This window comes from Camelus dromedarius, chromosome 26, assembly GCF_036321535.1.
Source record: "Camelus dromedarius isolate mCamDro1 chromosome 26, mCamDro1.pat, whole genome shotgun sequence".
In the NCBI taxonomy this organism is placed as follows: Eukaryota; Metazoa; Chordata; class Mammalia; order Artiodactyla; family Camelidae; genus Camelus; species Camelus dromedarius.
Window position 1 is genome coordinate 21,215,001 of NC_087461.1, and position 22,493 is coordinate 21,237,493.

A 22,493-nucleotide genomic window follows, 5' to 3' on the forward strand; every position below is an offset into this window, starting at 1 on the left:
GTGGTCCGATGACTCACGTCCCATCCAGTTCTTTTCACTAGTTTGGGGTTTGGGTGAAGTTGCTTAAAAGCCTTAAGCTTTAATCCCCTCAGTTGTAAAACTGAAGACTCGGATGCCGAGGTCATTGATTCTCAGGTTGCATGTTGTGCGTCTGGGATTGGGGGGGCTCGGGGGCTTGGGGGAGTCGGGGAGCACGTGGGAGGCCAAGCCCATGGGACTGCAAGGTCACCTGCTCCCTGCTGTCACCCCAATGGCTGTGTGCATTTTTAAATCACTTTTTGAACATGGTGCTTCTCCGTAACTTTAAAGTTTTAAAAAGGGAAGGTCGCAGTTTTTCAGATGAAGTTTTAAAAGCTCGGGTGTGGATGACTTCTTTCTGCAGTGCCGCACAGGTTTAGCGTCTCCTGACACTGCGGCCCGGTCACGGGCTGACCACAGTCCTGCCTGCTTCTCTGGAAAGCCCGGGAAGAAAGACGCCACCAGTCTCACTCCCGCAGGGCCGGGCTTGGGGCTGGGTGAAGTGTGGGAGTCGGGGATGTTGTCATGTCAGTGAGTAGCACCTGCTTAGCCAGCAGCGCTGCGTGCACAGAGACAGGCAGCGAGCCCCTGGGTCGGCAGCGACTCGTCCCTCCTTCTCTGTGTCCCACACTGGACCTGCGTGGCCGAGACCTCCAGTGCCTCTGCAAACCCTTTGTTTTCTTTAAAAAAAAAAAAATCTGTCAAGGCTGATGTCACTGCTGGTGGTCATGGGACCGTCTCCTTTACGTAGGACTAAGCACAGTTGTGAGAAAGGAGCTCCTCCTCCAGTTCCCTCAGCACCATCCTTTCCAGAGACTGACAGTTCTCACTGTGTGGTCCACATGGCCTGTGCCACTGTCCGAGTTCCTGTTTCTGCTTGTGCCCCTGCATCCTCATCTCTGCATCCTCACCTGTGCACCCGCCCCCGCGCACCCCCGCCCCCGCGCACCCCCGCCCCCGCATTCCCACTCCTGCATCCACGCCATGTGGGCACTGTCCCTGGCGGCATGTCTCAGCCCTGCTGTCCTCATGCTCTGAGGGACCCCGGAGCTGGGGGGCTTTCTCGTATGGAGGTGGGACTCAGTGGTGGCTGCCGGTTGAAGTGAAGATGCGTGTCCCTGTTGAGGGCTGCTCTGCAAAGAGGAGCCTGTCCGAGCAGTCTTTGTTAGACGGCCGTCTGGTGAGGATGCAGTCGGTGCAGCCTAGAAACGTGCGGGGCGTGGGGGGGGATTACCTGTGCTGTTCCAGCCGCCTGTTTCTGTCCCACACAGCCCTCGGCCCCTTTCCAGGGCAGCCCTGGGGGGAGGTAGGCTGGTGGCTCTTGGCTGTGCTCCTCCCTGTGGCTGGGAACAGGCTTGCCCTCTCGGCAGCTTTGAACTCACGGCACAAGCACAGTGATGTGGCCAAGAGATGGGCGGGTCCACATGCGGTCTGGTACCTGTCATCTCCTGTAAGACTGACGGTCCTCCCACGGAGATGGCAGAAGCCAGCGTTTTTGTCTCCCATTTAATCCATCTGGCCTCTCCATGTTGTGTGTCTGTCTGGATCAAGAGCTTTGTATTCTGGGACCCATTATCTCCTAGGCCCTACCTGTGTTTGACAGGTCAGGGCATCCACAATCTGCTCCCTCTTCTATGCAAATCACACGCCCCGCCTGGCTCCCAGCGAGCAGCGCCTGCTTCCCCCATGATAAATCAGCGTCCGTTGCTGCCAAGACCATGGATGCTGAATAACTTTCCTTTGTTTTGTTTTTGAAAATAGCCCCGTTATCGTCCCTCAATTAAAAGTTGCCAAATCGTAAGCTTCACTCTCAGTCCAGTAACAGCTTTTGGTTGGGGTCAAGGGGAACAACAAAGCCGAGTGCCATCCTGCTCATGGCACCTCTCAGTTTTAAGATCTATCCAGTTTACTATTTTAAATGTGAGAGTTGGATGTCTTGAAAACAGGGAGAGATTACTTTTGAGTAGCTTGCCTACTTTCTTAGAGGACTCTTAACAGGGGCCAGAAAAGAGCATTGCTTTATATTTATAGTTGCTTTATGGTTAATTCAGGTTAGCAGTGTGAGGTTTGAGGAAACTGAATGTATGTTAGTGAAGCAGCTCATCTGAGAGCTTCCAGGGGAAGTTTGGTTTATTTTATGAGCTTCCAGGTAGCACATTGCATGGATGGCTCAGACTTTGCACTCTCACATCCTGCACACTTCTCACACCTTTTATGGGTACTGATTTGAGCAAAAGTAATGCAAACTAGGTCTAATTGTACCTTAAGAAGCCACATTAGATTTCCGTAAATCTGTAGAGGAAGAGTTCAGGATGTGAGTTTCAAAATCACAGAGCACTTTGTAGAAGGTTCCCCATTTGGTTAATCCGTCTTAATGGCTAGTTGGGTGTTGATCTATAAGAAATACTTTTTCTGAATTGCTAAGAGTTAGAATAACCTGTTGTATTTTTTTTTTTAAGGGAGGTACTGGGAATTGAACCCAGGACCTTGTGCATGCTGAGCACGTGCTCTGCCCCTGAACTGCACCCTCCGTCCCTCCCTCCCTCCAAGAATAACCTGTCTTATCCTCTTAGGCCAACTTGTATACTTAAGTATCACTTGCAGTTTAAGAAAAGGAGCCTTAATTTTAGGGGTTTTCTGAACGCAGCAGGGGTGGACGCATGGGGAGGGGCCCAGTCTGTTCCTGGTACTTCTTTTTCTAGGAGAAAAGTAAGTTAAGCTGAAAGTATGATGAAAAGTCACATCTGAAGTATTTGAATTGTAGAGTCCTCATTTTAAGCATTTTTTGATAGGGAAAAAGTGTGTAACAGTAGGACCAAGATCATCCTTGGAAACTGAACCGCAAGTGCGTGCGCTCTGATATGCAGCCCTGTGAGTTTCCTAGGATATTAAACTTACAAATGGGAAAACTCGTTACACTAAAACTACTATAAAGTATTCATGAGTTGTGGCACCTAAAATCTGATATTGAGGCTGTAAGTTCCTGAGGGGCTGGGGGTGGTTCAGTCCAGTGGATAATCTGACACTTGAGAAGCGATGTGGTTAGTGGCTGAGGGCCACGGTGGTGTGCAGGTTGCCATGGTACCAAAGCCTGGGGGACCCACTCAGCCCTCAAGGAGTTCGAGTGGAGGGGGAGGTGGTGGGGAAAGTGCATCCCAGAAGAGGCCGTGGTTGCAGCAAGTCCTGCTGCTTTGAGTGGTCCTCAGTGGGATGCAGAGGGACGTAGGGGCACGTGCGTGGGGACCGTCTCCGGAGTAAGGGTGATGTGCCCCCTGCAGGTGAGAGTGCCCTAAGGAATGGGGTTTAAGACATAGACAGAGCATGGATCACAGGCAGCCTTGTTTAAATGGTTTTTGTTTATAATAAGGACAGTGAAGAGCATTTGAAGAGCCTCGAGCGAAAGAATATGGTTGCTGGGGAGGCAGGTTGGAGAGCGGGAGGTTGGGGACAACGCGGCAAGCAGCGGGGTTGTTGGCGAGATCAGCTCTCTGATGGTGACGTGATCTGGGTGAGGGGTGATGCCTGGCAGTGCCAGACAGAAGGCAGAAACTGCGGCTGCGGGCTTAGCTGCTCACACACAAGAAGACGGATGATGAGGTTGGAGCTTGCTCATTAGCACCTCCCGCTCAGACACTCAGAATCACCATCTCACCGTGTAATCACCCCATTACCAAGTTTTCTTAATTTTTCCCCAGGAAATCTCCGCATTTCACTCCTCCTGTCCAGTCTAGCCCAAATCCTCAATATTTAATATCTGAAGATGTGAGGGTGCCCTCCCTGGTCCTACTGTCCCTAGACCTGCTGAGTTAACTCGCGGTCCTTCTGTGCCCCTTCTCACTCAGACCATGCGCTGTCTGCCAGGTGCGTCTGTCTCTGCCCCTGGCTCTCCCCTACCCCCCTCCCATTGGACTGTCATCTTCCTTCTTCAGGAAACTCCCCCCAAGCAATCTGGCTCTCCCTTGACTTTCTAAAGCCTTAACTGAGCATGGATGTTCCCCGATTTACAATGGTTCCACCTACAATTTTTCAACTTTATGATGGTTCAAAAGTGACATGCATTTGGTCGAAAACATAAGTCTGGCTTTGAATTTGGATCTGCTCCCTCGTCAGTGGTGTGCAGATCCTCTCTGGAGATGCTGGGTGGTGAGAGCCAGCTGCCCCTCCCCGTCAGCCCCACCATTGTGAGGGAACACAACCAGTGCACTGACAGCCAGTCCGGTTTTCACTTTCAGTGCAGCAGTCACTGAATTACATGAGACCTTCAACACTTTGTTCTAATGTAGGCTCTGTGTTAGACGACTTAGCCCAACTGTGGGAAAAAAATGTAAGTGTTCTGAGCACATGGAAGGCAAGGAGGCTAAGCCCTGATGTTCGGTGGTTAGGTGTATTCAGTGTATTTTTGACTTGTGGTATTTTCAATTTATGTTGGGTTTATCGAGCCATTACCCCATCATAAGTCAAAGTAAATCTATATATAGAATGTGTCTGAGACTTTTTAGTATAAAGTGTGTTTTTTTTTAACATCAAGAAATTTTTGTGGATCTCCCAATATGGATTTATGATGTGAGAGTTAAGAGCACTGACTTTGTCATTTTGATTTCTCAATAAATGGCAAAACAGCTTTGCTAGCCACTCACTGTTTCATCACACTTGCATATTTTTGTGTTGTTATTTGTTTTTGCTTTTCCACTTAAAGAGTCAGAGCAGTGACTTGGACTCTTTTCCCTTGACACCATAAATAATATTTTGTAGATTGTTAAAACATCCACTTGACAGCAATTCCGTCCTTGATAAAAAATGAAATTCTTGGTGGCCATTGCAACAGGAGGGTTATGAACGCTGCCGTTTTCCTTGTGCAGCCGGCCCGTTCGGTCTGTTGAATTGAAAGCCTTCAGCTTCTCTGTAGGTTGTCCCCGTGGGCGGGAGACAGTCTCCGCCGGGGACCATCGTTTGAACGTGAAAATCGGTTGTTCACCGAAAACACGTTTGCAGGGTTGGAAGAGGGAGGAGCCGAGCCTCCTGTGCTTGCTCCGCAGCGCCCTCTCGGGGACGGGGAGGTGGAGGTGACACCCTGCCCGGAGCTTCAGGAACGTTTTCCCCGTCTGTTTGGAGGGATGCAGTGAGGGAAGTTACGGTGTAAAGCAGAAGTGAAGAATGAATGGTCTTTGGTGGCCGGTCTCTCGGAGTGCAGTTTTATTGTTCTGTCTCTCTACTGCTCACCCCACTGTAAACTGAGAGGTGTTTTTTTTCCTTTTAAATGAAATAAATTTAATTTTAAAACAGTGTTTTAGGAGTCACCCATCTGAACATCCCTGCCGCTCCTGAAGCCCCTTCTCTGAGACCCCTGATCAGTGTCACCTGACTCCTTCCTGTCCTTTTCGCTGTCGCGGTCAGACCCTTTGTTCTTCATAACGTCAGTTATTATTCCCACCCTGCACTTGAGTATAAAAGCTTCTTAATTTTTCATATCTCTTGCCAGCTTTGTGTGTGTGTGTTTTTACTGTTCTGAAAAAGCGAAGTTTTTCCATTGCCAGGAACTCATCATTCTGATGTTAAAAGTCAGGGTCCAGGAAAGCAGATCCAATTATTCGACACCATCTGTATCACTAGCTGTTCATTTCCCACATCTTTTCCTCCTTTTCGAAAGTCAGATTAGTCAACTAAAATAAGAAACAAAAATAATATATATTTATATTTATAATAAGAAAGTTCTCGAATCCCACGCAGGACTCTGCAGTGCCTGGGAGCCCAGTCCGCATTTATTTTTATTACATTGTGTTTTATGAAACATTAGTCAGTAGAACTCTGTGGTGATCAGTGGATTTGCTCAGTCTAGTGAACCTTTCCAGTTACTAATGTCTCATTTTAACTCACTCCTTTTAAATTTTGTTTTAAGAAGATAGAGTGAGAAGACTGGGTAATCTTGTGTACAATTACATTTAATCCTTTGTCTTCCAAAGTAAATTGTAAATTACTCAGGAGTATGTGGGGTTTTTTTAAAATTAGATATTTCTAATTCCTAGAGTTGCTCTTTACAAACAGAGGGCAATAAAAGCTGGTTTTCACACGATTACCTGTTTGCTCATGCACCCCACAAACATTCAGTGGCCCCTTTGGCTGAGCCCTCAGAGGAGAGTGCTTGTTTCCTGGTGAATAGCAAGTAATGTTGTCATTTTCATTTTGTCCTTCCTCTGTTTTGTATTTCTCTGGATGTTTGCACCAATTCGTTTAACACTAGTAATAAGTCTGAAGAAATCATTTAATTCTAGTCACATTGTCAGCACGGCCTAGGATGTCACTCATGGCGACATCTCCCTCCTGAGGTAAGTGGCACTGAGGGGCTCCCAGCTGCTCTAAGGTTTGACTTATACAATGTACCTCTTAGGATGCGTTCAGCTGCGTTTATTCAAAAATCCACCTCAGACTGGCTCAGTCCGTATGGAAGCGCACTGTCCTGTATAACTGGGGTCTGGAGCTGGCGTTATTGGTGCCACAGCCTGATGGTGGAATCAGAGACCCACCCCTTCCTGCCCACTCTGTCGCGCCATCCTCAAGTGCCCTTATTCACAGGGGAACTGCAGGGCCTTGTACTTCCTGGCTCGTATCCGACTGAGGGGAGTGAGCCTTCTCCCTGAGCCTGGAATGTGTCCATGTGGGGTGATGGCGCCTTTCTTGGACTTGTAACATTGGACTAGTAATTCAGCGGGGGCGGGCACCCATAGACTAGGGTGAACTTAGTAATGAACGCACCCCTTAAGGCTGGGTTGCATTCCTGAACATGATCAGGGTTGCATTAGAAAGAAGAAAGGAAGGAATGGACTTTGGATAAGCAAGCAACAGAGATCATTTCAGTACCAACAGTAGTGTTGCTTCTCATTGAGGGGTAGGGGGAGATGAATGACCGTGTGGCTTAGAGTCAACTTTCGACAGTGAAATGTTTGTGATGACCAGGTAGAAATATTTCTTGAAGGCAGAAGCTCCAGAACTTTGAGTTTCAGTTGAAACCTAAGTCCGTTTCTCCAGAATCGTTGGCAGCTACATGCCCTGTCTTTTCCAGACTTCTCAGTGACCCCGTCCTCACGTGATACCTTGCAGAACTGAGTAGCTCAATTTGTAACATGAACTGGAATTTTAGTTGAGCTGTATTTGCATCTGTTGAAAATATGGTAATTAGGTGCGTCTCAATTGCAGAACGTGCTGCCTTAGAGAGAATTAAGCCGCTTCATGTTTTACCTTCTTTAGAAAGAGAAACGGGAGAGTCTGTGTTGATGGGACGGTAGCTGGCAGTTCAGCGCGTGTAGAGGCTAAAACAGGCAGAAATGGGGGTCAGAAACAGAAGCTCCCACTTGTCTGGAAGGGGACAAGCATCTTCCTTTGTGCAGAGCATCTGCCAAAGGAAAGCAAATGTGACCTGGAAAGAGCAAAGTTAAGGAGAAAAAAAATGTAAATTTATACAGCATTTAAAGTGGCGAGTCACCTAAATGTAGGCTTGTGTGCAGGTCTCGCGTCGGCATCTACTCTGCGAATACAACGGGTCAAACTCTTCCCTGGTAGTATGTTCCCAGTGCTGTTCTGACTTGAAAAAGTGTTTCTATGACTATTTTTTGTTTGTTTTCTTAGTTAAAGGGAATAAAAATATTTTATGCACCGTATTATAAAGCTACTATTAAATGTACAAAGACTGGTTTTAAAACTTAAATCAGTGACCTCGACTATATACATTTGTTAAAGAAATTCAGCATGTGTAACCAATTTATTTAAACTTTTAAAAACCACAGTGATTCGGCAGAGGGACAGGGTAAAGTGTTTCCTATGTTTTTCTGTCGAATGATTTTCGAGTTTGAAGCATATATAGTGCGATGCTCTAAAAGAACATCTTATGTTTGTACATACGAAGCCACATATTGCTAAATATTTTTAATTAGCTGGCATTCAGAGGGATTCGTTAAATCATACACCCCCGGAAGAGTTTCTGTGAGGGTGCGCTATCTATGTCAGTGTTCACAATAAGCATAAAGAATTCTCAAACGTGCACACGTCCTTTCAACACAGCCCACCTGCTGGGGGGCAGGACACCGGGCTCGGTGTTTGCATCTTATAAAATGAGGTCACAAAACCTCAGGTTAATAAACGGTTTAACACTAATTTCCCCAGTTTCACCTGGTGAAGGAAATGTTACATGATGTACACGAGGAAAGTACCGTGCACGTGGGAGGCTCTGGCACCCAGTGCGGCTCCAGCCTATGGTGGTGAAGGCACCGCCTTCACTCTGCTTGGAGCCAAGCGCAGACATATGCCCCGCGTGCGGCTGCCAGGACCGTTAGGCAGAAAACGCACAGAACTGCCACCGATCCTTCCATTCATGATTTATGGTAATGGTTGCTGGGGAAGACTAAGTCATTTACATTTATTGAGCTCATTTTTTTGTTTATAGTTTCAGACATTGTGCAGGGCTCTAAAGCCCATTAGACCACGTGAATAGTGCTAACAATAACAGCATAAAAATATACCAGGACCTGATTAGAGCTGTGCGAGAACAATGGGCTTTCCTGGTGTTACTGTGGCTGGGGTGTGGCTAGTTTTGTCGGGCTTAATTAGAGGAGCCTGGGCATTGTTCTGAAGCCAGAGGGGTGGTGACACGCAGGGTGAAAGTTTGTTTGCCTGGGGTAAAGGTTTACCAGTAGTCTGCCAGCGAACAGCCAGTCACGGGCAGCTGCTGTCTGCCCCGCAGTCTTCAGTCTGGAAGCTTAGAGAAAGGGAAACCTGCAGTCCTGCCCTAGGAGAGGTGCGGTAGTAGAAGTTGGTACAAAGGGGAACATGCAGGGAAAGGCAGTTTTGCATGCGGGACTTTGAGAAGAGTCACCGGCACCCATTTGTCTAGCTGAGTGGACCAGCAAGCACACCCAAGTCTTACAGCTCCTGAGGACCTTGGAGAACTGTTTTATAACGACTTGATCCATTACATCAAAGTCCAGAGCACACCCGTTTCCCTAGGTGTGGAGGTTTGCCATCAGGTGGAGCAAGCCAGCCGTGTTCACGGGTGCTGTTCGATAACCCTGCTTAGCTGTACGTACGTCCTCGTGGGGAGTGCTCCTTTGAAAAGACTACACAGGAGGAAGCCCTTGGGGTTGCCGTCCTTCCCAGGCTATTCTTTCCCTGCTCTGTGGACCACACAGAAATCAGAGCCCTGAACCCAGCATTTACTTGTAAAGCTATGGATTGTCACTAGCAAGGCCCAGCTGAAAGTCATAACTGGTCTCCTTTCACAAGCCCACGTTTCCTGCTTCCATATGAATTGACAGAGAGGGAAAGAAGCAACTGACTTAAAAGCTGCCTTGTCCCTTGGAGGGGGACAGTGGCTCTGTCAGGTGTCCCAGCACAGAGGGAGGCCACCCTGTCGGCTCGTCTCCCGGGCTGCGAGCCTGTCCCAGAGTCTCTGGGCACACCTGACTGGGCTTCTGGAGTCAGTTCATCAGTATGAGCTACAGTCGCAGCACAGAGCGGCCACGCAGGATTGACGCTGGGTTTCTGGGCTACAGCGCTGGCTGCCGGGATGAGCTTCCAGGCAAACCGAGAAGAGATGAGATGATAAATGACCCACATACATTGCTGTATGAAGCATGAAACTGAGCAGTCACAAGCCGACTTGATCAGATTGCTGCATGAGGTCTGGCTAGGGATAGCTGGACTGGCCCACCCCAGCAGAGAGAGCCCCAACCCGCAGTGTGCCCCCCCGCACCTCTCTCCCCCAGCAGAAGAGGGGAGAAGTCGGTCTGTGTGACCTTCAGAGTACCTACCGGAGTTAGACACCGTGATATTTTTACTCTTCGGCTATCCCTAGGGCGTGACCTGCTGGGATGGGAAATCTGTTGGCTCCTATTTTTAATCAAACGTGGAAACAAAAGAAATCAACACTTTTTTTTTAGTGTTATGTGAATGGCTGGCATTTTGTGGGGAAAAACAGTGTTCCTTGGTCATGGTTCTGCCGTCACCTGACGGCCTCTTCTCAGACTGTGAGGTCTCCCATCAGGACACTGAGGGCTCAGGCCATTTCAGCCGCTGTCCTGTAGTCCTGATTCTGTGTTCTGCTGACGCTGGCACTGGGGACCGGCAAGACCGAGTTTCCCTTGAAGATACACGAACTGGTTGTAGAGGTGTGTTCTCTGTGAAGGGTTTCCGACTGTCTTACGCGGTTCTGTGTTAGAAGAAGTTCAGAAGCGCTGATTCCTCCTTTATTTGTTCATGCGGGGGGGAAGGTGACCTCAGATTGTAAGGGGTGACCATGGAGCCCTGACCGTTCTTATTATATTTGGAAGAAAACCTTAGGCAACTCATCTGGAAAAAGATTTCTGAAAATGGTTATTAATATGGGCATCGGATGCTTTTTAATAGAGAAATACCTAAAGTTCTTTTGTAGGTGGAAACCCACTCTAGTTGTCATTCTTTCAAAGGCGAAAAGTTGGGGGTTATGTCCTTGGACCATGTGCTTACTGAGCGTTGGTTCAGAGGATGAGCTATGGTTATCAGTGAGGAGCGCTTTTATTTGCGCAGTTCAAAGGAGTGTGAGGCTGTGAATTTATGCCTTTGTGTCTCCACCCACCTCTGCCCACTGGCCATGGTGTAGACCAGTGTGCAGACTTACGTGGGTTAGAACACATACTGGCAGGCTCTGGTGATGTTGGCCTCGTGATGAAAGATAATGACGCTAGAAGGAGGAGGCAGAGCGGCTGTGAAGATCCAGTCTCCTGCGCGCAGGAATCCCGGGGTGGGGGGGCGGCTGAGGAAGCAAGCTCACTGCTGGTACTGGTGCCCACTGCTGACCGGCGCAGCTTAGCAAGTTAACGGGGGCCGCGGTGGGTGCACAGGGTGCTCAGCCAAGAGGAAAGGAGGCTCTTGGCAGGGGCTGCATGTCTTCTTTCTGCAGGGGGAGCGCACAGGAGCCTCAGGGGTCCTGCTGTGCGATGAGGGCTTGCTGACCCCCCACCGTGTGCGCCCCGCCTCAGCGAGCTGGGTGCTGCCACTGTCGCTGTTACCCTTACTGTGACTGTTGGTGTTAGTGTGTCTGTTGTCAGTGTCACTGTCACTGTTAGGGTTACCTTTGCTACTGCTGTTGCTGTTCCTCCCTGACCGGTGGCCACCCCCTTCCCTGAGGCGCACGCACACAAGGGCCCCCTTTCCCACAGGCGCACGCACACAAGGGCCCCCTCCCCCCAGGCGCACGCACACAAGGGCCCCCTTCCCCCAGGTGCACGCACACAAGGGCCCCCTCCCCCCAGGCGCACGCACACAGGGGCCCCCTCCCCCCAGGCGCATGCACACATGTTCCCCCTCCCCCCAGGCGCACGCACACAAGGGCCCCCTTCCCCCAGGTGCACGCACACAAGGGCCCTCTCCCCCCAGGCGCACGCACACAAGGGCCCCCCCCTTCCCCAAGGCACACGCACACACGGGCAGCGTCATCCACAACCGCACTCCTCCCGATTCTACTCAGAAGTAAACAGCGCTGCCACCCCTGTTGGGAATGTGGGAAGGAAAATTCTCATGTGACTTTAGCCTCCTTATTTTTGTTCCTTGGGTTCCCTGTGTTCCTTATCTTCTCTGTTCGTTTGTTTCCTTCCAAGTGGAAGAAGACACGGAGGAAAGTTCGAGATCGGGGCGAGAGTCGGTGTCGACGGCCAGTGACCAGCCCTCCCACTCCCTGGAGAGACAGGTGAACGGCAGCCCAGAGAAGACGGACAGGAGAAAGGAGAAAGCGCGCAAGGAGAAGAAAGACAGGGACAAGGAGAAGGAGAAGGCCAAAGCCAAGAAGGGGAAGCTGCGGGGCCTGGGCGAGATGTTCAGGTAGGTGCCGGGGAGGGCCGCAGGTCTGGCGCCTCCTCTGATTCCCCGGCTTCGCCTGACCTTTTGCTTTCTTGAGGATGTCATCTGAGCTATTTCACACCCCTTCAAAGAGCCTGAGAGATGCCAGCCGTGTAGACAACGGTAGAGAGGAAGGAGGGGCGTTCTGAGCCCCACTGGGGCGTCGCAGGCGTGGGGACGCAGGGCTGGGTCTCGTTCGTTCCTTCGTGCCTGTGAACAGCGGCTGGGTGTTTAGTTGGGTAGCGTGTGAAGGTGCGTCCCTGACAAGCCCAACAGAGCTTCAGTGAAACCATGCGTTCATTTAACACTTACGAATTCAGTCAGTAGAGACGTCATTCTGCGTAGTCGCTGCCTGCTCCCTGACGGCTGTTTTTGTGCCCCTAAATTATACTCTCGGATTACTTAGCCGGTCATTTATTTTTCACAAATCCTTGCTGCACAATAAAAGTGACAAGTTACTCAGAAGTTGCTCTGAAACTTCTCCCATAAACGTTCATGTGAGGTGATTGATAATATTCAGGTATTTAATGTTAATTATCAAAGATCGCTTGATCGTTCCATAAATAAACCCCCTAAACATATCAAGTTGATGGTTTAAAATGGAAAACATACGGTGTAGGCACATGAATCTTCAAAATACTCCATCTGGCACCACGAGTCCCTTCCTTGTAGCTTTTTGTTTTTAATTGCAAAACGTGCAAAAGGGTCTTTATTTTTGTAGAATTCCCTGATTTATGGTCCCGAGTTTGTGCTCCATAACTCAGGGAGCCGCAGACAAGTTGAGGACGTGGGCCCAGCCCACAGGCTGCACACCCAGCAGATGTGCCCTGGGGGACGTCCGGCTAAGTCACGGGCAGCAGCAGGAGCCATCAGACGTGGGTGACCCTCGCCTGGCCCCCCGGCGGCATCTCCCGCAGGCTCAGCACGAGCGCAGGTCCCTCCTCCGTGCTGCAGCGTCTGGGAATCTCGTCTTTCCCTTCAGTTCTCCCTGTTTGCACAGCGCTCCTTCTGAGCGCCCCTCATTAGAGCCCGCCTCCGGGACACTCAAGGTGGACCTGCCTTCCCGTCCCCTTTGTCTCAGCCTGGGTGTTAGGCGGAGGGCTCTTGTTCCACAGATGCAAACTGACAGCTCGTAGCCGGGCACCGCCGTCTGGCACAGAAATAGGGCGGCTGCCCCATCCATCAACATGGAGGGAATCTGCACCACTGTCTTCTTTAAATCAGAGTGTGAAGTGGGGGGAAAGCTGCCCTGGGACTGGCCGCCCAGCCTGGAGCACAGTGTCGTCTCCCGGGGCCTACTGTACCGGGCGGCGTCCCCTGAAGGCTGACGGTGGCAGCTTCTATACCGTGTGTGCTGGATGTGGTCTGCTCCTCCTGTGGAATGACAGATGAGCCAACTTCTTTTATTTTACAAACTATACATTATTTTAGTTACACAGAATCTGTTCCTGTAACTTGCAGCCCCTGGATAAGAGAGGCTTCACGGTAACATTTTCTTTGGGGGCCAGAGGGGTGGAGAGTGTGGGGGCCATGGTGAAATTTATATTGTTTCAAAGGGACCCTGAGCGCAGCCTAACCCAACCCCCTTTTTGTGAAAAGTTGTGTAAAACGCTCTCTGATGTTTTTTCTGGATCGAATTCTCTAGGTTGTACCCACAGCCTGGAGTGAGAGCCAGCCATGACCCACTGTCACTTTGAAGGCCTGCGTATTTTTGAAAATCAGACTTCTGTGTTTAAGTGCAAGGGCTGAAGGTTATTTTTTGAAAACTAAGCTCACATTCTCCCAGTCTTTAAGAATGGCCACAAAGAAGATCCCGGACATCCACACTTTTTGGGAATGATTTGCTGGAGTCGGTCCACACTGGCTTATGAGAACCAAATGTTCAATTTTTAGAAATTCTGGCAGCTGGTTGTTAAACCCAGACATTATTAAAAATTAGATCAGTTCTATAAAAAGCAAAGGTAATTAATACGGAAACTCATCACTCCCTTGTTGTTTTATTGCATTTTGCTGCGATCTCTGCCTTTGAGGCTGTTTACACTGGGTGTGTTTGTGCTGTGTTAACACTAAATGCTAGTGGCTTAAAGTCAGCCACGCAGGGAGTGCTGTCACCCCGGAAAGTGTACGAATTCCACAGAACAGAGCCTTTTCTCCCAGGAGAGCGCCACACTGCCACATGGGGAACGCAGGTTTATCGTGAGCGGGTTGCAGCATCTTGTCTGGTTCCCTTGAACGTGATTTCCTTTCGGGAAGTGGCTGAAGCTTCCCGAATGCTGCTCCTTGAAAATGAACTGAGAATACTCTGTTGGACTAAAATGAGCTTTTTGTTTGATTGTCTCTTGGCTCTCAATCCTTCACAGCATTATGCTATATCCTTAGTATCTGAGAAGATGCTCAAAGCATCGTTAGACTTTTCAAAACATTTTTTTTACTGCTTTCTGTGCCTACTGGATCTAATTATTTGAGACTAATAGACTTTCAGATTGATTCTTTTATGTTTTCCTTTTTTTTTATTAAATAACAGGGGAATATAGTAAGATTTTAAAATCAGTCTCTTTATTCTTTTATGGAGAATAGGATGTGATTTCCTTAGCAGTGTTGCCTTGAAATAGCTTAATCGGAATGTGCTTGGGCAAATAACTTCTTAGAACGCCTTGTGAGGAGACTGAAGTGTGGTGCCCAACAGAGGCCTGCAGGTGTCCGGAGCAGGCGTGTGTGTGTGTGTGTGTGTGTGTGTGTGTGTGTGTGTGTGTGTGTGTGTGTGTGTGTGTGTGTGGTTGCAGTTTGTCTTGGCCTTTGGCTCACTTAGTTGGGGGGAGGGGGTGGGGGCGGGGACACTGGCTTTCTGGGCGTGAGCGCTTTCCTCTTTAGTTGCTTGAGGCAGTAACAGTAAGTTTTCCTTCAGAAACAGGCTCACAGGCTCTCCTCCCCACCACGTCCCTCCCCACAGCCCCCAAACACGCACACCCTGTCCCTACCCCATACACTGTCTTGATTTTTGGCTAAATTTGTTGGGTGCCAAATAGATGTATCATGCCTTCAAACCTGTACCCGAGGGAAGCGTGGCGCCTGGGGTAGGTGTGTTAGTCTCTGGTGCAGACAGGCGCCCTGGCTTTCGACTTCACACGCTGAACAGCAGGCACAGGCGTGGTCCGATTGTCGGTAAACAGCTCGGGGAGAGGGTGCTGCGGTTCTGGGGCCGCCCCTCTGTTATCCACGACGGGGTGCATGGCGTGCTCGGCTGCCGTAGTGCAGGCTTTCCTTCCCGCAGTGCAGCCTGTAAGGAATCAAGTCACGAGCGCCAGGCGTTTCGTATTTGTCCGCGTTTCTCCTCGGTCTGCCCCCTCCTCTCTCCACCTGAGGCGCTGCCATCGCCCTGATGACAGGGCTTTGTACCTGAGAAACTGAGTTTCTCCACAAAACAGGCAGCTGACTGGCTGATGTGAGGACCGTGGGCAGAGGGGAGCTGAAGCGTTGAGCCCTTGTAGGTGTCTGATCCTGGGATGCGTAGCTACTCAGATTTAATACGTGAAACATGTACTTAGCATTCTGCAACTCCTGAACTGTCACTAAAGAGGGAGCCAAGTCTATATTTTAGAAGGAGAGATCTGTTGTCTCAGGTCTTAAATGTGTCCATTTTTAAAGGAAGGCAGCTGTGCTTTTAAGCACCGTGTTTTTGCGTTAGTTTCCATCTCCAGATCGAAATAATCAACAAGATAATAAAGTCCATATTTAGGACAGTATTCTCAGATAGGAAGCAGTTTAAAATTATGTATTCCTTTTTTTTAAGCTCTGAAATAAGTGTGATTTGATACTACTTTGCCCCCAGAATTGAATTGCCCACTTTCAAATGTCCTGGGATGGTCTGCCCTCTGAACCACGGAGGTTCCTGGACGTGCCTGGCCTGTGCCTCCGGTGCACCGTGTGGTGTGCACACAGTCGGAGGGTGGGGGAGCCAGGGCCATCACCCAGGCTGCTAAAGTGAAGTCGTGCATCCCGGCTCCCGTCACAGCTGAATCCTGCAGCCACACCGAAAGCGCTTCCTTGGGCCCCTGCGCACGGTTTTGATTCGGTTCCGCACCAGGAAATGGGTCAGTTAGTTGGAAGCCTTGTTTGGTGGAAGTCAGGTACACTGCCGCCTTTCCCTTTTTAGAAGACACCCGTTGTCAGGACCCAGGGGCAGGGCCGGGCCGCAGAGCTCGACGTCATGGTCCCGGCGCCGCCGCTCGGGCCCCTGCCAGCAGCGCGGCCCGCGCCCTCCTGTGCTCACTAACATGTGTCTGTCCCGTGTCTCCCGTTTAGCCTGGCCAAACGGAAGCCCGAGAAGAGATGACCTCCAGAGGCACACTGTCTTAAGAAGCACACATTGCACACTTGTCTGTCAGTTTTTTGTTTTTGTTGTCTTTTTTTTTTTTAAGAAAACAATAAATGTACTTTTAACGAATTCTTCGTGGCTGTTGACAAGTTTTGTTTACGACGCCAGCAGTTTGGGCGTTTGGTGATTTCTGTCATTGTGGATTTGGAACCTCTTTGTTCTGGAGGGCAAGCTGGGGGCTGAAGTCCAGCTGGGCGAAGCAGAGATGTGTTTCTGCCCCTCCCAGTTTCCCTCTCTGCTTTCTTGGCCCTTTCTCTTGGTGGGACCCCCGTGCTCCTGGCGTGTTTCTGAACCCAGCAGCACTGCGTCAGGTGTGAGGCTGGGGCTCTGGGAGCATGAATGTCCCGGTTCGGTTTCGTTGTGTGACACGTGGCTGGGGACACGGGCAGGTGGAGGAGAGAGTCCGTGGGCACTGAGGCGTGTGGGTCGGGAGTGGCACCCATCAGGTGATGGACCTGGGGGCCGGTTCAAAAGGGACTTTCTGGCCAGTGGGTTACGCAGTTGAGAGGAATACGGGGGCGGGGCTGAGGAAAGGATGTCTGTGCTCGGGTTCTGCTGGACCTTCCAGCTCTTCCAGCGGGAGGAAGCAGAGACTTGGGCAGACGGTAATCCGAGGTTTGCTGGGACCCAGGGCGTGCGAGCACACGCTCTTTTATGAAAATGTTTCTGGGAAGAGCTGCCATCTCCAGGTGTTGCAATCCCAGATGTGAAAGCTCCTGCCGTGGATCTTAGATGGTTCTTCCTTTGGAGTGAAGCCTTGGGCCACAAGCCTTTCCTCCTTCATGGCCCCCGCGGGATGTCAGAGAGACGACACAGTGAGCCCTGTTTCCTGAGAACGCTAGAGCCGCGTCCTGTGACAAGAGAAATGTGGGGCTGGCGAGGAAGAGCGCCGATAAGTGGTACTGTGGTACTGGGGCGGGGGCTGGGGAGGAGGACTCACCTCTGCTCTGTTCTGACCTGGTCGCCACTGGCAGCCCCACCCCGCCCCCTCCCCGGCCAGCTCAGCCCTCCTGACTGTCATTTCAGGACGATGTGCTCATGTCAGAGATACCAGGGCTTGTGGATTGGGCTGGGGCCCAGCTGCCCTGTGGAGTAATGGGACCGGTTCTCACTGGTAAAAATTAATCCACGGCAGCCCTGCTGGTGGTTCAGGGATGCAGCTACAATAAACGTGTCGAAAATGATGCCCATTTAATGGGACGCAGGAGCAGTACTTTGTGCTGGGAAATAAACGCGCTGGAACAGCGATTTTGCATCATTTTCTTTTCTTGTCTATCATCTGGACAGAGAACAGGTCTGTCGGAGAAGTACACGCAATGGGAGGTTTCCCTGGAATAAGCTGTGAATTTGTAAATCCTGTACTTCGTATATGGTTCTTTTAATTTGAATGGAAATAGTGTAAAATGAGTGTGAGACCGACCTGTTGTCAGAGACAGTTCCAGGGCGGCCCAGAGCATCCTCCGCGAAGTTTCTTCTGGTCCTCGTTAGAGTCTGAAGCGGGGAGCCCCTGACACCTCCAGCGTGCAAGCTGACTGCAGCGGGAGCAGCAGGGCTCCGAGCGTGACGGCCGGGCCTGGCCAAGACCTTTTCTGATGTTTTTTTCACACTGCTTTTCCAGAAACTCGCGGCCTGAATACAGAACTCAGATGTCAAGGATGACACCTACTTTCTAGTCTCTGTAAAGCAAACCTTTTCGTAAAAGAAATTTTTGACAGTTCTGAGATGCTAAGTCAATTTCGATTCCAGACTGTGTAGAAAATGGAATTCCTTTTTCTGCAGTTGATGTGAAAATTGAAGGCTGGTGACTATTCAGTCCTTGCTAACCCAGGGTAAATAAATACCATCTCTCCACTGAAACGTGCCCTGGAAGACGGGCTTGGCTGATGACATTTACCACAACATACATGGGAGGTCGTCTTTCTGAATGTTTTCATTTGTTACCCTTAGAGGCTCTGTATCTTTTACATTAAACGTAATGGATCAAGTACATGTTATTCCCCAGTGCGTTTTTATCAAGCCACAGATTATTATATAAAAGCAATGTTTTGATCCTCTCCAACAGTCTTTTAAAGAATTCACGGGGGAGGTGACCTCTTACATAATTGAATGTTGGATGGTTTTCTTCTGACCTGTGTTTAATAATAGCCAGTTTGGAAACAAAAGATGAAAATTGGCTTAAATTTCATGTCAGAGTAAAATAACCAGGTCTCCTCTTAACCTTTCTACTCACATTTTTTCCTTTAGGACAGATGAGCTCTAAGCCCACCCTTTAAGCTCAGAACTGATAATCCTCGCATGTTCAGCGCCCCGCCCCCTCCTGAATGGGGGCAGCAGCCCCCAGCTCCCCTCCCTGCTTCCTGCTGTGTGTCCCTTACTCCGCAGCTGCGGAGTCACCGCCTGTCCCTCCTCTCAACCCCCCGGAGCCTTCCAAGTCCTGGAGTGAAAGCAGAAAGGCTCTGTCTCCCAGTGGGTCTGCAGGGTCCATCTGCCCCCAGCCTCTCACCTCATCCCCCCTTTCCTCTGTGGACGTCACTCTGACTTCCCTGCCTCTTCTCTGAGCTGCCACCGGTCCAGCCTCTGATCCCACTCTGTCCTCCACCCGAATAATCTTTTCTGCAATGATTAAGGGTTCACTCTTGGACCTCCAGTGTCTTTACTCAACTGTCAGCTTCTCAGGGGCCTGCCCAGTACCGCAGACGGCCCCTCCCCCGGGACATGTCCTGCCCCACTTTCCGGCATTATTTTCCTTCTTCACTTACCACGCCCTGACATGCCGCGCCTCCCACTTACTTGGTTTAGTAAGATGTTGGCCGTGGCAGGGACCGTCAGCCCTTTCTCCTGGCTGTATTCCTCGTGGGCTGCCTGGTGCATCGCTGGTGCCCAGTGAGTGTGAGGGGTGCTGGGGCGCCGTCCCCCGTCAGTGCCGCCCCAGCCTCGTTGTGGGATGCCCCGAGAAAGCCGGCGTGAGTGTGCTCCAGGCCCCACAGCACAGGGCTAGGGTGCTCAGGTGCGAGCCTGTGCCCTTCTCCCTGAGAGTGCACGGCAGGTCCTGGGGGCCTGTCGCAAACGTGGCATTGCGGGCCCCACCCAGCCCTGTGGACGTCAGAGCCACAGTGGATCAGGCCGGGAGCGCCCTGAGCCTGTGCAGATGGGAGGCCTTGTCCCTCCTCCCTGCTCCAGGGTTTGCCCACACATCGCGTGCGCCCGGCCCGCAGTGGGACGGGCTTGGGGACGTCCTTTCGGCTACCTCTCCTGCCCTCATCACTGCCTCCCACCAGAGTCCCTCCAGACCACCGCCCTGAACCCTTGTCTCTCCTGGTGGAGTCCAGACTGAGACAGCGTGTTTGCTGGGTGAACAGATAAACAAGTGCATAGAATTGCTGGGGACAGTGGTGACTGTGACGTTCTGGGTTTCGGTGCATTGACCACCCGGGGCAGGGCGCCTGCTTGTCCCCGTCTTGGGGAGGTGATATGGCTTCCCGAGCCAGCCTGTGGCCGAGGAGCCGGTCCCCAGACGGCAGGCCTTTCACACTCAGAGCTACATCGTGTTCTCGGCTGTGGAGGCGCTGTTTTCTCTGCTCTTGGGAGCCGTAAGTGATTGAAGTGTTTTCTGTTACATCAGACTTGCAGAAAAGATGAGGCGCTGCCAGGTGAAATGCTTCGTGTCAGGCGGGGCCCAGCCTCCTGGCTGCGGGTTGTGTGGTCACCGGGTCGTGGACTCAAGCAAGGAGTAAATGTTAAAATTGCCTTATTAATGTCTTCCTAAGCCGCAAACGTCAGGCTCCAGGAGACCGTGTAAGATTCCATCCCTAAAGAGGCCAGAAGCTTGGTTTTACTGCTCACAAGCTCTGTGAACACCTGCCTGGAGACAGTGGCCTTGTGTCCGGCCTCCTCCTTGTGTTGGCCACCCCGCGGGGTTCAGCGTGCGGCCTGACCCCCCTGTAGGGGCGCCCCGGAGCTCCCATTTCCCTCCCAGCCCATGGGCAGAGGGGTCCTGACTGTGAAGTGAGGTGGGGCTTGAGGCCCGGGGTGGGAGGGGCAGCCCAGCCCTGTGTCTCCCACAACGTGTGTCGTGTTTACAAGGTAACCGACTTCTCTTCTGCATGGAGAACATCACGTCTCTGGCTCATGATCTTCCGGTTTATGTCATAATTCCAGTCCCTGAAGAAAGAACAGGACTTTGCAGCGAACGGAACGGACACAGACTGACTGCAGAGCACCCCCGTCTGTGCTGGGGTCTCTCTTAATTCAGAGGATGATCTGCGGTCACCTCCTGGCCCTCGGTTCTGAATCGGGCTGCTGGGCTGGCCATTACGACTTCCTTTAGGAGACGAGCCCCCTCAGGTGGCATGCGTCCTGCCGTGTGCGGTCAGTGAGCGCTGCTGCCCAGAGCATTACTCTCCCCGCTAATGCTCCGCATCACCCTGCAGGTGGGTGCTCTTTCTAACCCATTTGATGGATGAAGAAATGAAACCCACAGGTGGGGAGAGGAACCAGTCACCGAGGCCACGTGTGGGCGAAGGAAGAGCCGCTGGATTGGAACGCCAGCCCCATCGAGGGCCGGCCACGTTCCTGCCCCTCTGCCGGGCCCCTGGGCCCCCCTGAGCCTCTTCCCGTGTCCTGCTGCCCCAGACCTGTGTGGGGCCGAGGCTGCTGTGATCATCGCATGAAGTGGCTGTGGCTCTGAAAATGCAGGCCCTGCCGCTGGCAGGGGGCGCGGGACTGAGCACCTTGGGAACCGGCTTTTGTTCCGCCTTGATTTCTGCAGCTTCCTTCGTCTTGGTCCCTTCTCTCCTCAAAATAATTCTTAAGGCCTCAGAACTTTCACTGTTAATTAAGAGTGACCACTGCCCCATCCCTTGTCCGCAGCCGCCCCTCGCACCTGTCTGCGCCGCACCTGGGCGGCTGGTGATGCCGACAGGACCCCAGTTGGCTCTTGCTCTGCCTTCAGGAGGGCCCTGCAGGCCTGGCAGCGCTCTGCCCCCTCCTGACTCCACGCCATCTCGTGCCTCAGATCTTGCTGCATCTCTGCTGCTTCATTTATTTTCCTCTCTTTTTTCCTCTTCTGCTGTTTTAGTTTTTTTTTAATTGAAGTTCAGTCAGTTACAATGTGTCAGTTTCTGGTGGCCAGCGTCCTGTTTCAGTCACGTGTGTGCATACATACATTTGTTTTCATATTTTTTATTACAGGCACCACAAGGCGTTGAAGAGAACTCCCTGTGTGTTTTTCTCTCTCAAAATAGTTGAGGCCATTCTTTTCCCGAGAATACGTTCTCAGCCTCCACTTCCTCAGCTAATCCTCTGGTGTCTCCTCTGCCCCCGTCCCTCTGGCCCTGGCTGCATCCGTGCGCCCGCGTGGGCACCTGCCCGTGCTGGGATGCACTCCACCCTGGGGCCTCGCTCTGCTGGGCTGTCCCTGTCTCTCTGGCTCCTTTGCTTCGCGCGCCTGTCTGGGATCCTCAGCCCCAGCCTTGGCAGACGCCCAGCACTGCTTGCAGGGACTTACCTCATTTCTGCTCTTAGAGCTGATGTTAGCTGTTAGCAAAGCCTCTCAGCTGTGCTTTCCACTTCCGAGAATTTCAGGTTTCTTTTCTTCCCTTTTTAATTCTGTCTCCATTTAGAATAAAGCACTAAAAACGTTTTGAGTTGAGAGAACGAGTGCATCTACTCCTTCATCGCAGTCTAGGTTGATTCTGGAACAGTTTTAAGAAAGTAAACCTTGGTCACAGGTGCTCTCCCAGGACAGTGGTTTCCCTCTGGTGTCTTTCTGGAGCATCGCCACGCCGTGGGCACAGCACTGGCGTCATCTGTGTAGCTCGGCGTCTGCTGCACACCTGGCTTGTCCTGAGCACAGCAGGGAAGGGGGAAGGGCGATCGCCTTGGTCAGATGTGTCTCCAGTTCAAGGTGAGTGTGAATGAGCAGGAAGGCTCCCAGTGGGCCGTCACTATTTCAGCACTTCATGATAAGCGTCCTATTAAAGATTAACTTTCCCTGCTCCTCTGCAAACTGGCCAGTGAGAGCTGCAGATCTGGGGCCCAGAGGTCTGCAGCCTGTGAAGGGTGGCGGGGCAGCGTGTCCCTGGACAGGTGCTCCAGCAGGAAGGGCAGGTACCTGACACGGGCCGGCGGTGGCCCCTGGTCCTGGTTGCCTCTCAAGGGAGCCGCTTCCTTCTCCCACCATGTCCAGTCCTGCCTCTGTGTCCCCATCAGCCGCCCGGTCACGTGACCCCGACGCCAGCAC

General features: G+C 51.4%; 1 protein-coding gene across 16 annotated transcripts in view; it reads left to right on the forward strand.

Moving 5' to 3' along the window:
• Positions 1-22,493, forward strand: part of LOC105099564 (partitioning defective 3 homolog) — a 535,951-nt gene that overhangs the window by 339,377 nt on the left and 174,081 nt on the right. For 14 of the 16 annotated variants that reach the window (XM_064479503.1, XM_064479507.1, XM_064479509.1 and 11 more), the window contains one exon: positions 11,640-11,859. In XM_064479503.1, coding sequence (XP_064335573.1) covers positions 11,640-11,859 — 220 coding nt within the window. Of the gene's footprint in view, positions 1-11,639; positions 11,860-16,179; positions 16,322-22,493 lie in introns of those variants that run through there. The other 2 variants (XM_064479511.1, XM_064479512.1) reach the window with 1 other exon arrangement.